Source organism: Carassius auratus, chromosome 7 (genome assembly GCF_003368295.1).
Source record: "Carassius auratus strain Wakin chromosome 7, ASM336829v1, whole genome shotgun sequence".
Taxonomy (NCBI): Eukaryota; Metazoa; Chordata; class Actinopteri; order Cypriniformes; family Cyprinidae; genus Carassius; species Carassius auratus.
The window spans coordinates 2,962,868-2,977,685 of record NC_039249.1 but is presented as its reverse complement, the minus strand read 5'-3'; the positions used below and the strand labels follow the sequence as shown (position 1 = coordinate 2,977,685).

Sequence of the window (14,818 nt, the reverse complement as noted above, 5' to 3'; positions counted from 1 at the left end):
TCTCAGCTTTTCAGGACAGGAAGTCTGGTAGCTGGTCAAACGATTCTTTTTTTAGGTTTGTTTGGGTTTTGTTCAAAACAAGAGCACTGATGTTGTACCAATATAATTTGATAGTATTGTTGATTGTGTGTTTGAATCGCTGCCAGGCATGAGGCGAGCCAATCACAAGTCAGCTTGAAAATTATGCTGCTCAACTGGCAATTGCCCAGATATGAAGATCGTAATAGTAGTTTGTATAGGTCTAGAATGTTTTAAGCTTCGCTAGTGTCACCAGTGGCAAGGTTCATTTACCTTCAGCAAGAGAGAAGCTCATAAAACGGGGGCTGTTTTATTGGCTTGAAGGCAAGTGCTGAGACGAGATTTATGATTTTATGACACCCGAAGAGAATGGGAAAGGACACCATGAATAGCTAAGGGTTTTCCTTTAAACTCACTCCTTAAAAAAAAGGGAAAGAAAGAAAGTTCACTGTTTATGACAACTGACGAATTCCAGGTGCTGCTTTCTTTGGGTCACCAGGTCTGTTCTGATCAACATGACCACTAACTGTCTATTTCTGCCTTTAGAAGGGCAGTAAAAGAGTGGTTTGCAAGAGGATGTTGTAATTGCATTTTTTAGCTTTTCTAACTTTAACAAGCATTAGTAAATAATGGTCTAGTTTTATTTTAAGAAACAGAATGGACACAAAAATGCTAAATGGGCAGTTTGATGGAAAATGTACCTCTTTGTTGCTGTCGGTAGCATCTAGTCCTAAAAATAACTGGTTTCTCTATCAAAATTTACCATGGGGATTACGATGGTTGAATAGCAAACCATTGTAAATATAAGGTAGTTTCTACACTTATATTGTACAGAACATGCAATAGTAGTCATGATATTGTAGTTGTTGTGGTAGTTATGGTTATCGTCTTGCTTGGGGTTTTTCTCACTTTTTAAACCATAACTAGCAAATATAAGCGAATAGACTGATTAAATGCACAGGTAGATGAAACATATGCTTAATGTTTTGCAGTTATTTTCTGGTACTGGCTTAATATAGGTTAAAATAGGTTAAAATGTTCCCTTGGCAGCTAACTGATTATTATTATTTTTTTAATGGAAAGCTAAACAGAAATGTAAAAATGTGTTATAAAAATAAAAGCTAGTTCAAAAATGAATAAATGCTGTGATATTATATAAATAATACAAAAAAGTGTACTTAACATAAGACAAATGTAAGTACAGGTTAAAGGAAGTTAAGTGCTGCAGTCACTTGCCAAATCCAAAGTGCATGTTGCCATGTATCTCACTCAGAGTAAAGACTAGTGGGGGGTGGACGTAACCCAATCCTTAAATCTGTTTATATGACGTCCTCCGTAAGCGAAGAGCTTCAAGAGCTTGAAGGGAATGAGACAATAGTCCTAAAGCCGAGCAGTTGCCAGTTTCAGAGCCACTTCTAGATTTATGGCACCACAGCAGAGGTGATGGTCGTAAAGCCACAGACCAGCTGTGTTGTGCTGCTAGTGACCACCTGCTTTGCCTCCATTAAACTCGTGAAACACATGAAGAAGGTCTTTCATTTTAGCTTTTTACTTGGGCTGCACGCTTAATCGGAATTAAATCGCAAAGGTGATAAATCGCGATGAGGCAGAATCTGCGATTGTCATGCATATCTTCCAGTGAAGCACGGTTCTGTGATCAGCAGTAAATCTCCATCAAAAGGCCAGAGGGCACTGTCACGCTGAAACCCCAAATACGCCTCGCAGAAGAAGCCCAGGAAATCCCTATAGCAGTTGCTGAATAAACAGAAGATTTAACTGCTTTCTTTGATTCAACTAATAAACCCACGACTACGTCAATATGTTTTATCTGAGTTCGTTTTATTATATTTTTTTTAATAATAAAGTATATAATAATGCAATGATAATCGACATAACCTTTATCACTGCTCAGAATACTATGAAATATGTTGCATGCCTTATTCTGTGTAAGAAGCCACATCATCTCACATAAGGATTTATTTCAACACTTGACTGACGTTATGAAGTGTGTTTGGAAGCCGTTTATTAAATGTGGTATTTTCATGTGCTTTCAGATGGAGCAGCATATACTGTACTACACAGCAAGAGTCATCATGAGCATATTGACAATAAGGTCGATATAAAAAAAAAAATATTTTGATAATGATTCATAAAAATGTTTGACCTCAACTATATATCATATATCTTTTTTTTTCTAAAATAGCCTACTGCTTACATGCATTCAGAAAGTCTTTTGCATGTCAGTTTAAGCACCACACTTAGTCTTGTAATAGCGTTTAACATACATTTCCCCGTTTAATAATTCAGATGTGTGTGTTCTGAGCTCCACTGGTTAAGTGCATCGTTTTAGTTTGGTGGTCTGCATGTCACCGCAAGCTGAAACCGTGTCTATGTTAATGGAAGCTGCTTTTTCATTAGCTCAAAAAAAAAAAAAAGTAATGTAGCATTTAACTGCATGGCCACAGTTCTGCCATTACTCAAGTTTGGGTGACAGCAAGGCGCTGTCTCTCTCTCTTCACGATCTCAGGCGATTGAACCCAAACACTCCAGATGATCTTCATGCTTAAAGACCTGCTAGCAATTCCTCATGAGTGATGACATCAGTTTTATTGTCTAAGGGGTGCAGGGCTTCTTCGATGTGCTTTTACAAGCGTCTAGTTTGGGAAGAGGTGTGCGGCCTGTAAGAGAAAGGCGGCTTGATTTACAGCGCAGAACTCTGACCATGCGTTTGATGTCAGCTATGCTCCCAGACGGACAAACAGGCAGTAAAATGCACATGGAAGAAAAATAGTGAAAAAAAAACACTGAGAACGAAGGGAAAGGAACTTCAAAGAAACAACTTTGCTCTTCCACAGGCTCGGCAAGGGGTTGAAGTTAAGTGTCTTTACCACCCTGCTTGCAGGACTTTTGGCAGCCCCTATTGTCGACTCGCTTCACGGGGGATTTTTAGCACCTGCCCCCTGCCAGGAACTATCACAAGCACCACTGTCACCCCCAGTCGAGTGAGTGAGTCGTAACAGTTTTATAGCGTGCCATTATATTGTGCCTTCGATTCGTTGCAGTATTTTTGTAGGTTTAAGGCACCGTGAGGATGCCTGTAGTGAATGGTTTTTGGTGGGTGCTGTGTGAGGAGATGGTGGATGTCGGTTTGAAAATGTTGTCTGGAAAGGACAAACCAAAAACAACCTAGAAAACTAGATTTCTATATTTACATTTGAGTGTTCTTTGTTCAAACAGAACCCATTAGCATGATGCTAATATGATGTAGATGGCTGCTAGATGTCGTTATGTGGTGTTTTATTTTTTATTTTATTTTTGTATTAGTAATTCTCTCAGATATCCAAAGTCTAAATATGGTTCTCATTCATAGTGAGATTGTGGGATTTTTTCCCCCTCACCATTTCACCGTATACAACATAAATTTTAATTCCAAGAGCTTAGAAAAGTAATAAGAAGGAGCAAAATGTGAGTTAATCAATAAAGTAGTCGCTTTTGCTCAACAAGGCTGCGTTTATTTGATCAAAAAACGCAGTAAAAAAAGTAATTGTAATATATTAACATAGTTATTTTAAAATGTAATATATTTTTATATGTAATTTATTATTTTGATATGAAAGCTGAATTTTCAGCATCATTAATCCTGTCTTTGCCAAGAAATATTTCCTATTATTATCAATGTTGAAAATAGTTGTGTTGCCCAATAAAAGCTCCTCTTTTGTGGAAACTGCGATCATTTTCCCCAGGATTCTCAGATGAATAGAAAGTATATATATATATATATATATATATATATATATATATATATATATATATATATATATATATATATATATATATATATATATATATTTTATTTTTATTAAAGCATTTATATTCTCTACTGTCACTTTTGCATCCCTGCTGAATAAAATGTATTTATTCTTTTAAAAGCCCTGAGCTTTATCCATATTAAAAAAAAAACAAAAAAAAAAACATCAAAGTTTAATGCTTGAGTTTGAGGTTTATGTAAATCCCTAACCCCAAGGATGAGTAATAGTAATGTAAGCATTACTAAATACAGCTGTCATTTAAAAAAAAAAAAAATTGACCTCACCCCCAAGATTTCAGATGAAGTACTGTACCTTAGTAAGTGCACCATGGTTTCATTATATGTATAGTGAAGATTGGAAGAAAGAGGACCGAGTGATCTAATTCACATCCTTCTGGCCTGTTTCGACTGAATAGACAACGTTAGCCAACGCTTCCCAAGAGTATTCTAAACCCTTTCTTAGCCATTAGCCATAATTACTGTACTAGCCCTGTTATAAATCCCACACTCACTTTCTCCATTCGCCGTGGAGCTGAATGGCTTCTGCGTCTACATTTTGTTCAAGAGACCCGATTCAGTTTCACCATGTGCTCATCAGAGAAGAATGTAAACAAATTAATTCAGATTAACTTTAATAGCTTCTTTAGATTTCCTCTTGGGCCGCTCTCCAAGATCAGGATCAATTAGGTTAATAGTTTTGCATTGAACTTCCTTGCTGTTTTTTTTTTTCCCTGAGCGCTCGAAATGTTCCTCCACCTCATGCAATTTCTGAAAGCTTGTAAAAAGCGTTTCCAGCTAGAGTACAAATTAGGAGTTAACGTGAATACAGCGAAGAAAAACAGAATGGACTTTAATGTAACTTTAAACCTCCAAACTTCAGCCAAGTGGAGAGTCAGGTAGGCGATTGTAACAGAGCGCCTTTCTTACTCTTTTATCCCTGGCCCCATTTGCCACAATAAGCCTGATTTGTATTATACCTCCATTTGGTCGGGAAGTCTTTGTGGATTGCAGTTAATCAGTCCAATTCGCTCCACTTACAGCTCACATCTCTGTTATACTGAATGTAATTTTAAAAGAGCATCATTACGTTCCTTTCGCTTTGTTATAAAAGGCCGTTTTCATAAGAGCATGTCTTTTTGAAAGAGTTTTCTTAGAAAATACCATATTAACCTTCTCTTTTGTTGATGCTATATGAATAATGAGCTTGTTTTTGTTTTTAAATGCTTGGAAAGCAGCAAGCATGTGCATTTGGAAACCGTTGTATTTCATTTTATAGTGGCAGGTGGATGAATTTAATTGCAGACGTTTTCAACTCTGGTGCAATAAAAGTATATAAAACTGAGATGCAGAAGAGAAGCACTCTTGGAGAAGGTTACAGTGAACATGAAATCAAAATGGATTTTTTTTGTTCCTATTCTTATTGTGCACAAAATATCACTTACTCCAAAACAATTTAACCATTTTCTGCTCTGCTGTCAAGTCATCTTAGGTTTCAACCAATGGGTACCAGGAGTATTTACCGCCAAACACCTTCTCTTCAATTCCTGATAGATGGCTTAATTTCCTACCATAATATATCCTGAATAATATTGGCTTCTTTAAAAGAAAAGAAAAAAAGAGCTAAAATAGGTTGTGAATGACTGAAAGAACATTTGCATTCAAAGAAAAATATATCATTCTAAAATAATTACCTAAATGCATCAAATTTAGTATTTAATATATTTAATTTTGTGATTACATTAGGGTTTCTGCAGGTCTTAAAAAGTCTTAATCTGCCTTTCCATAAATTAAGGCCTTAAAAGTCTTTCATAGTCATGGTGTTTAATCTTTCATTCACTGCAAAAAAAAAAAAGAAAGAAAGAAAAACTAATATTTTCCTCAATTTTTGTCTCATTTCCCAATGTAAATATCTAAACATCTTAAATCAAGATGAAACGAGACCAAATATCTTTTTAATGGTGAATAAAATCTTGTTTTTCCTTTGAATGAAGTAGATTTTTCCAAGCCCATTTGTTCTCGTTTTAATCATAAACTCACTTAATTTCTTATTTAATTTGGCCTCAGTCTTTATATATGTATCCTAAGTCAATGAAAAACGAGACAAAATTAGCAAAGTAGATTGTCATGTTTTGCAGTGTCATCAGAAGGTACAAAACTTACTTTGGTTTCATTATGTTTGAGTCTTTTTTTATTTCATTCGTAAAATGATTTGAAACGTAATGGCAATCTGTAGGGTCAAATGTGAAAGTGTTGCTAATACAACTCAATGGGCTTCATATACATTTCCATTTAGAGAACATATAGATGTATTATGTATATTACATTTTCATTAATTTGTCTTAAAAATGTCTACTACTTTCCTGATATTAAACATGCCTTTAACAAAAATAACTGTTCGTACATCTGAAGAGCAGAAGATATGATTACATTTTAACGTATCTTTAGTAATCCTAGCACATGTGTCTCTAAAAGCAAATAGGGGCCTTTTAAAAACATGTTTGCTCTTTTACCTCCATGTGTCCAATCAATCACAGTCCCATTGTTCTGAGAGGCTTGGGTCTGTGGTGAAATATTGCCCCACGAGTTCAAAGGTGCCTCGTAAGTTGTGAGATCCTCAACAATGAATCTACAGATGCAACCGTTCAAAGAGGCCTCCACTAAATCTGCTTTAACCTCCGCCTGATAGACTTGTTCACTGAATAACTGTCTCATTCCCTTCACTCTTCTTTTCATTTAGACCAGGATTCACATTTTCAGCAGCAGAGTTTTACTGTTTAGTTTTGGTGTGTTTTCATCATAATTAGACTGTTTAGTTACATTTTTAGACTTATTTTGTACATTTGACACATTTATACAGCTTTTTTGCACTCAAAGTAGAGAGACTTGTGCGAGTTGGAAGCTTTAGTGTGAACATTGCCCTAAAGGGGTCTGTGTGATCGTAAATCAGCCTTCATTAAGTCGGGTGAACGAGGAACCCACTGATTTACAGTGAGGAAGTGACAGTAATACCCATCGAAGCCTCTAGTGTGGAACAGAAGATCATGGAAATAGCCGCACAAGTGTCTGCATTTGGTTCTCTTTTAGAGTACGTTTTTAAACCTCGGTTATTATGTGTCCTTCAGTAACTGAGGAACTAAAAGTAGCAATAATACCAACTGTTAGATCAAGAAAAGCTTTAGTTTATTCAGTAACAAGCTGTCTTCTATGCTATCAGAAAGTTGCATTAATTCGAATGAGTCCTTGTGAGGCGTTTTGGGTCGTCTTGTCTTGTTTTATGGGGAAATATTCAGTTCCTGCAGTTCTTATATAAATAAAGGCATGTATAAATTATGATCAATAAAATAGGGAATATATTAATTGATTCATTTTATCATATTTATTTATTTGTTTTTCACTTTTGCCCCAGAAAAAAAAATGCAATTATAATGTCATATTGTATTTAATTATTATTATTATTATATTGTATATATTTTGCAAATTATTATTATTGTTGTTTTCTTGTTTAATGGCAAAATGTTTAGTTAAATGCTGCAGTTAATTAAAAAATAGCTATATATTTATTTATTACTGTTTTTATTTTTGAGCCAGAAAAAAATGACACTGATTTTATTATTGACTATATTTGATTTTATAATATAATATAATATCATTTTTATTTTTTTTATTGTCCCCTGAGGTAGCTTCACTGTAGATTTGTAATTATAAGACTGCAAAACCAATTTAGTGTCATGAGGAAAAGCAATATTGTGCAAGGCTTCGCAAATGTGTTTTTGATGTCTGTATCGGGAGATATCAAAACGTTGAGAGTGCTGATTTCCCAGATAACATCATGCTTCTTGAGCACAAAAAACCAGACTGCTTTGATACTGGCATTATTGTTTTTATTAAGTTGGTACTTTTGCCTTCTTTTCTAGTCGGATCAGCCAAGTCCGGCCAGCTCCAGTTCCAGTTCCAGCTCCGGCTTTGGACGCGCACACAAGCGGCAAGGTAACTTTTTTCCAATATTTGCAATACATCCTGTTGCTTTCGGCTGGCTTTGTGAAAGCCTGGCCTTTTTATGGGTCAGTGTGTCAAGCCCCTTATCTTGCCCACAGAGTACACTTTACTAAGATATTAGTTCATTTTACTGAGGATGTGTGCGTGCAATGCATCCTATGAGGATCAAAAATGTTGACATATATTACAAAGAAAAAAAAGAAATGCTTTTGTGAACATTTGCCTTCCTTATTCACCTATAGTGTTGGGTCCTTTGCGGTCGGTGATCCCAGATTTGCACTCCGATGAAAATGAAGAAGATTCTGAGGAGGAGGATGATAATGACATGGACTCGGACATGGAGCGGCCGTTACACACACAAATGACACATCGCCACCGCAGGTAGATATCTATGAAAAACTACTGCATAACTACTATCTATTTGATCTATCCATGCTATGTAGCACAGAAGGGGATGATGAATGGTGAATATCTGACGTGTGTTTTGCAGGGTGAGTTTAAGTGACGGCAGTGACAGTGAAAATAGCTCCGCCTCTTCACCACTGCCCCATAATGACCCCCAACCTCTACTGAAACCCGCCAATAACCAGGTGAGCTGGAATCACGTTCCTGTAGATTCCTGTGATTTCACTCCTCCATATCAAGAGATCTCGTGCTTATCAAGAGAATCCGGTGAAAATTATGTGAGGAGGAAAAAGAAATCTAGAGCGGTGTATGTGTGTTGTATGTTGTTAGGGAGATTTTAAAAAGAGAAAATTCCTTGTACATCTGGTTTGATGTTACAATTAAAATACGTAGATGTGATATTATATATTAAATTGGTATTTCAAAGATTTGGGGCCAATTAATAATTTTTTTGCATTCATCAAAGATTCAAATTCAAATAAACCTTCTTCTGAACATTCTATTCTTCAAAGAATTCGGAATTCAATTTTGAGCACAACTTGTATAAGAATTATTTTTTTTGAGGAGCAAATCAAACATGTGATGCTAAAGACTGGAGTAATGATGCTGATAATTCAGCTTTATCCTCACATTTTAAAATAAATTGAAATAGAAAAGTTATTTAAAATGGTCATACCATTTCACATTATTACTTTGAAGTTATTAATTTATTCACTGTATTTTTGATCAAATGAATGCAGACTTGGTCAAACGTCTTTCAAGAACAAAGTATTACCAACCCCAAACTTTTGAATGCTAATATATGATGATATATTATTGTGTTATTAAAATATGATACGCTTTGCAGATACTCGAAGTAAAGAGTCCTAAGAAACAAGCAAAGATGGACAAAAATAAAAACATCGACTGTGACAAGGTAAGCAGTCATTTAGTTAATAAATATGTGCTACATTACCTTAATATTGTATTTGTCATATAGCATATTTTTATACATCTAACACTATGACCCATTTGGCCTGTTGTTGTAATATAAATACTTGAAGAAAAAAAAAACATTTACATTTATTAATATAACAGCATTGCAAGCCTATTTACTTTTGTGCATTTAACAATTCTGATGTTTCATTCTGCCACTTGATGTCCAAAAAGCACTGCAATGCAGGACACTACAGCGTTTTAGACATGCCATGTTTAGTAAGAGCATGATTGATCGATCTGAAACATGTCTTCTTTTTTATCGATTACATCTCGTTCCGCAGGCATACTTGGATGAGCTGGTTGAGCTTCACAGAAGACTAATGGCACTAAGGGAAAGGCACATATTACAGCAGGTAATAAATGAGGAGCATGTCCTGTCAGAAGTCAGCTTTCCTAAATCACTCACTCCCACACAGACCGTTTGCACCCGAGACGCAGCGCTGTGTTCCTTCAGCGCGTAATGACCTTTATGAGGGAACATGAGAAGGGACACTTAAAAATTCCCTGTCGACATCCAAGGAAGCTGAGATCACGGAGTGCTTCACCTAGAAGTTTAGAAACCTGTAAAGTTTAAAGTTATTACCCACAGCATTAACATGTCAATGAATATCTGGCTGTAGTAAATCATTGTGGTAACAGTAGGTTTTGTCTTCCTTCAAGTACTTGCCAAGTAAACTCTTTGCGGCCCATAATTCCTGTTCTTTGAAGTCTATTTGCTTTGACACAATGGAGAGTAATACTTCTCTAGTTCCATGGATTTGCTGTGTCTTTCTGTTGCAAAGCCGATGGTGGTGTAATCTGGAAGACCTTCCAAATCAGGTCCAAATGGTGCAAACGTACGTCGTAATCAAGCTAATCCTGCAGTTTTGTGAAATAATCCTCCTCCTTTTCCACCACAGTAAGATATGGCATTGATTAACTTCCATGATTAGCCCTTAACAAAAACTGGAAAATTTGTTGATGTCATTTGGCAAGCTTTATTCTTTGTTACGAGGCCACGAGAAATTGTTCTGTGAGGAACGTCTATGGAATATTTCTAAAGTATAAAATGACGTGCTTGATACAGGACGACTGACCGAATGCATGATGTAAGCTAGCCTATTCGAATGAAGCTGCATGCCACTAAAATTCAGGATATGAGAGCAAGAAATGCTCCCGTATCTGATTTAGCAGTATTTCCATTTCGCCAATAAAACTAGTTCCAAGCAAAGCCAGGGCTAAACTGCTGTGCATCTCCAAGCTGCACATTTAGTTTTTTATTGGAGAATTAAACTACATTTTTGAATGAATTTAGTGAGCTGATGATTCAGTGAGCCATTCATAAAGACATTCGTTCATTATTTATTTTCATAGCATAATTGATGCAGCCCAAAATGATGTGTGATTAATTAATCGGCACATCATATAATTAATTTGGTTAAATATGTATTATTATTTTTATTATTAATAATAATTGTATTTCTTTTTACTTTATTGCATATATATATATATATATATATATATATATATATATATATATATATATATATATATATATTTTTTTTTTTTTATTGTTAAATTATATTACTTTTTTATTTACAACAGTTTGTTGTCTGCTTAAACGTCTTAAATCTTACACAAAAGCAGTACATCCACGGTTGTTTGTCCAGGCTAGAGGCGTTCGAACAGCTGACTTCTATCTTCAGTGTCATAACAGGCCTCTGGGTTTCCCTTAGTTTCTGGCCCAGGTTCAGGAGAAATGGAAGAAATCCCTTCCATATGCAGCTTTTGCTTTGTAGTGTGAAACGCATCAGGTTTGGGTCCCATTACGGCTCAGTTTAATCCATGTGGCCACTCTGCAGCCCCCTTCTCTTCATAATCACCAATTCAGGCCCTGTTCTGAAGCAGCCAGAGCTGGAACCGATACCAGGCTGCTTTGGTAAAGCATCTTCCTCATTACAGTCAGACAGGAGATATCGTGCAAACGGGGTATTTTCACTATCAATGGTGCTTTGTCCACAATTCAAAAGCGAATGGAATTAGCACTTACTGTATTATTGAGAAATGCTGCTTCTGAATGATTCGTTTTGAATGCTGATACATTAAACTAGATGATGTTCTCTAAAGTAAGTAAACCAAATGTTATCCTTTTTTCTTCCAGATTGTGAACCTCATTGAGGAAACGGGACACTTTCACATCACAAACACAACTTTTGACTTTGACCTCTGCTCTCTGGACAAAACCACAGTTCGGAAGCTGCAAAGCTACCTGGAGACCTGTGGATCGTCTTGAAGATTTGTGCAGCTGGCTGCAACGAGGAGGAACATCACACCTCCCTCTTGCGCTCCTTTTGTTTTTTCTCCTATATTGAAACTTGTAAGGCAATGGAAAGGATCCGCTTTTATTCCAGAGCTCCTCCGGTCTCTCGAACGTCCTCAGAAATCGACAGCATTATTACACGAGTCTGGAGTTTCTTACACTCCACCTGGTCTTCACCTAAAAAGCCTTGATAATCCGACATTGCCAAAAAATGTTCTTGCTCCAAAACAAAAAAAAACAAAACTTTTGTGTATATTGTATGAATGTTTGATAAGTTCTTTGTGACGAATGCATGTTTCAACACTGCCTTACCACATTGTCTATTTATTGAGTATGAGTTTCAAGTGTGTGTGTGTGCTAATGATATTAAACTTGTGCAAGCACTTGGGAACATCATCTCATCGGCAATGAAACATCTCTTAACGTTTATTGTTTTTATCAATCGTAAGCAATGTTTTTCATGCTGTACATCATGTAAAATGAACGGTTCCAGATTATGCTGGACGGAGGAAGACCTTAAGCCCTGTTGATTAATGAATTGCACATTATCTGCAAACTGTTTCTAAAATGTCGCCCTGTTAAATAATTCATAATATTATAATGGTTTTCAGTGTACCATTCGAAAGAAGTCACGACCTTAAGCAAATCCAGTGACCTCTATCCCAAATGTTTCTTAAAGTTGTTTCAGTAAGAAAGTGTATTGTTGAATCTTCTATTGCTATTTATTGTTTTTGGGGACCACCTTTCCCAAGGCTGTTCGTTGGTTGTTCCCAAACCAGAGGGAAAAAGCCAGGTCTTAATTGTAGTTTGGGAGTTCTTTGTTAAACTGAGGAAATCAGGAAGTAATTGAAGTTTAATTTTCAGTTCCATTGTGTTTTGTTTTTTATTTGATTATTTGATAGAGGCCAATAGGAGCAGATTGTGCAGTTGAGCTGTAGCCCTCAAGCTCTGCTTTGTGCAAAAACAACATCATTCACTTTTCATTTCTTTATAATGTCGAATCAGATGAGCCAGCTAGAAATATAGATACTTTGGGAGACGCGGTGATGGTGGTGGTGGGGTTGAGAAAGGTTCAGACTGAATAATTGGCATTGTGTGAAGTGTTTGAATTTATCAGAGAAAAAAAAGGGGGTGGTTTTTTAATTGTTTTTGCTGAATGAAAATCATGACTTGTACACTTATTGTTTATTTCCCCGATTCATTTTCTCAGCCCAAAGAGCTTTTAGTTTAGTTATCATTATATAATGTTTATATGTGTATATAAACTTTATATGTGATAAAAAAGTGATTATCTTTCCTTTATTGGAAGGTGCTGACCTGCTTCCAGCTGAAAGTTCTTGATCATAATATAAAATCCAAACCGAGTTGTTGTGAATGTGTAGTTACTGACCAGTGAGTTTTTTTTTTTATCATTGATGTTAGAAATGCTTTTTGTTTTTGTTTAATGGATGGGAATAGCTTGTGAATATACAATCCTCTAAATATCCCTTGTGCTGTGCTGACAATCTTTTACTTAACAAGAAATCTCCATATTACAATATTATCATCAAATCTTGGGTTCAATCTTGGATGCAGTTTAGTTTTTGAGTGGGGGGAAAAAAAGCATTATTTGTGGATAATTTTAGGATAACATTTTTTGAGTGAATAATACGTTCATTAAAAAGGTGTATAAGCTGAGAACAGTGAGGCCTTCGATCAGTCAATTCTACAAAGTAATATAAAACTTGTGGTAATTGAAAGAAAAAAAAATATATATATATAAAGAATATAGCAAAATTAAAAAAAAAATAATTGTATGCCGGTCATTTTTAACCGGGAAAATCCCAGAGTAAAAAATGTATAGATTTTGGGTGGGAAGTTGTTATTCCAAGTCTAATGCAATAAGATTATTATTAACTAGCAAGTTTTGTGAGGGGAAATCCTCTACAGCTCCATACTTGCTTCTACATCACTGCCTGTTTAGCTCCGCCCACAAATTCCCGCACATAGTGTAAATAATGGGAGGGGCAAAAGCTGGTCTACTCAACATGCACAGTTATTAGCCAATCATAGCAGCATTTTTTTCTGAATCTATAGTCTGCCACAGCTATTAAAATGGGGCGTTTCAATGAAGGGGGGTCAAAACAGGACAGACAATAGCCTATTACTTCTAAATAATGATGTTTTTTGATGTAAAAATCTTAATAACGTTATTAGTAGACCTCAGAGAACAGTAATAAAAAGAGGCAGTTAATGACTCATCATATTTTCCCTTTTCTGTAGATGTGTTTTCATCAAGTGATGGAATTTGAATCAGTGGATTATCTGGAGTTGCTGTTGTCATCCTTGGTGTTTGTTCAAGTCTTGGCAGTCTCATCAAAACCTTTTAAGAGTCCTTAAAGTTCATGAACATGGTTTATTAATGCATTAGACCGCCTGGGGTCAAATCTCCGATTCTTCTCATTGTGATGACAGGAAGAGTGTTTGCAAGCTTTTTATGTTTCTTTATGTGGGTGGTCTAGCTATGAAATGAAAAGGTACTCCAAAACGGTGCTATTTCCTAAAGTAGCGCAGTATCAGTTGTAGCATTTTAATACAAAAGGATGCAATCTATCTTTATAATATAGTGTTGTGGATTATAGATGTTTGCACAGCAGAAACCCAAGAATTCTGTTGATATAGGGTGGAGTCCTCAAAAGAAGGTGAAATGTACATAACAGCAAGGGTTTAACAATAAGATACAGTAATAAAATCATGCAATACTTTAGATTTGTACTTGGCATGCAAATATTTTATCTGACTTTTTTTTCAGCAAAAGAATTTTGAATGTATCATGGGAAAATGTTTTTTATTTCTTTATATACACATGTATAATTGCTTATATAGCTCAATATCTTACACTGTATTCCCCCTGACAGCTGGAAATTATACAGTTACATAACTTGATACCAGATACTTTATGAAAAATGCGATTATAATCAATGCCTCAAGGACTTTCATAAGCCATTCCTAAAATTTGTAAATAATAATTATGATAATGAATAATCTATGCCAACTAGATAACTGTTTACTATGATAGCTTCTCTCGTGAGTTCCCTCATGCTTTGGCTGCACACCATAAAGCCTCTAAAACAGACATTCCTCGTTTACAGCCGTGAAAACTGGCAAATTTGGAATTTAAAGCTGATTTTTGAGGAGTTCAGGGCCTCAAGTGTCTGACTGATTCAGGAAGAAGCGGTTGGAGCTAATCATGAATGCTTCAAGTGACTGTCCTGCTAAACTCAGACTCGGCTCTACAAAGCCTCTGTTGTTCAGTGATCCACAGCGGCTGAGGG

General features: G+C 35.8%; 1 protein-coding gene across 2 annotated transcripts in view; it reads left to right on the top strand.

Annotated features, from left to right (window-relative positions):
• LOC113105529 (protein AF-9-like) overlaps nucleotides 1-12,988 on the top strand; it is a 45,629-nt gene extending 32,641 nt beyond the window's left edge. For both annotated transcript variants that reach the window (XM_026266628.1, XM_026266627.1), the window contains exons 8-13: nucleotides 7,741-7,813; nucleotides 8,065-8,203; nucleotides 8,313-8,412; nucleotides 9,075-9,143; nucleotides 9,487-9,558; nucleotides 11,346-12,988. In XM_026266628.1, coding sequence (XP_026122413.1) covers nucleotides 7,741-7,813; nucleotides 8,065-8,203; nucleotides 8,313-8,412; nucleotides 9,075-9,143; nucleotides 9,487-9,558; nucleotides 11,346-11,477 — 585 coding nt within the window. In that variant the 3' untranslated portion in view covers nucleotides 11,478-12,988. The remainder of the gene's footprint in view (nucleotides 1-7,740; nucleotides 7,814-8,064; nucleotides 8,204-8,312; nucleotides 8,413-9,074; nucleotides 9,144-9,486; nucleotides 9,559-11,345) is intronic.
• The last annotated feature ends 1,830 nt before the right edge of the window (nucleotides 12,989-14,818 follow it).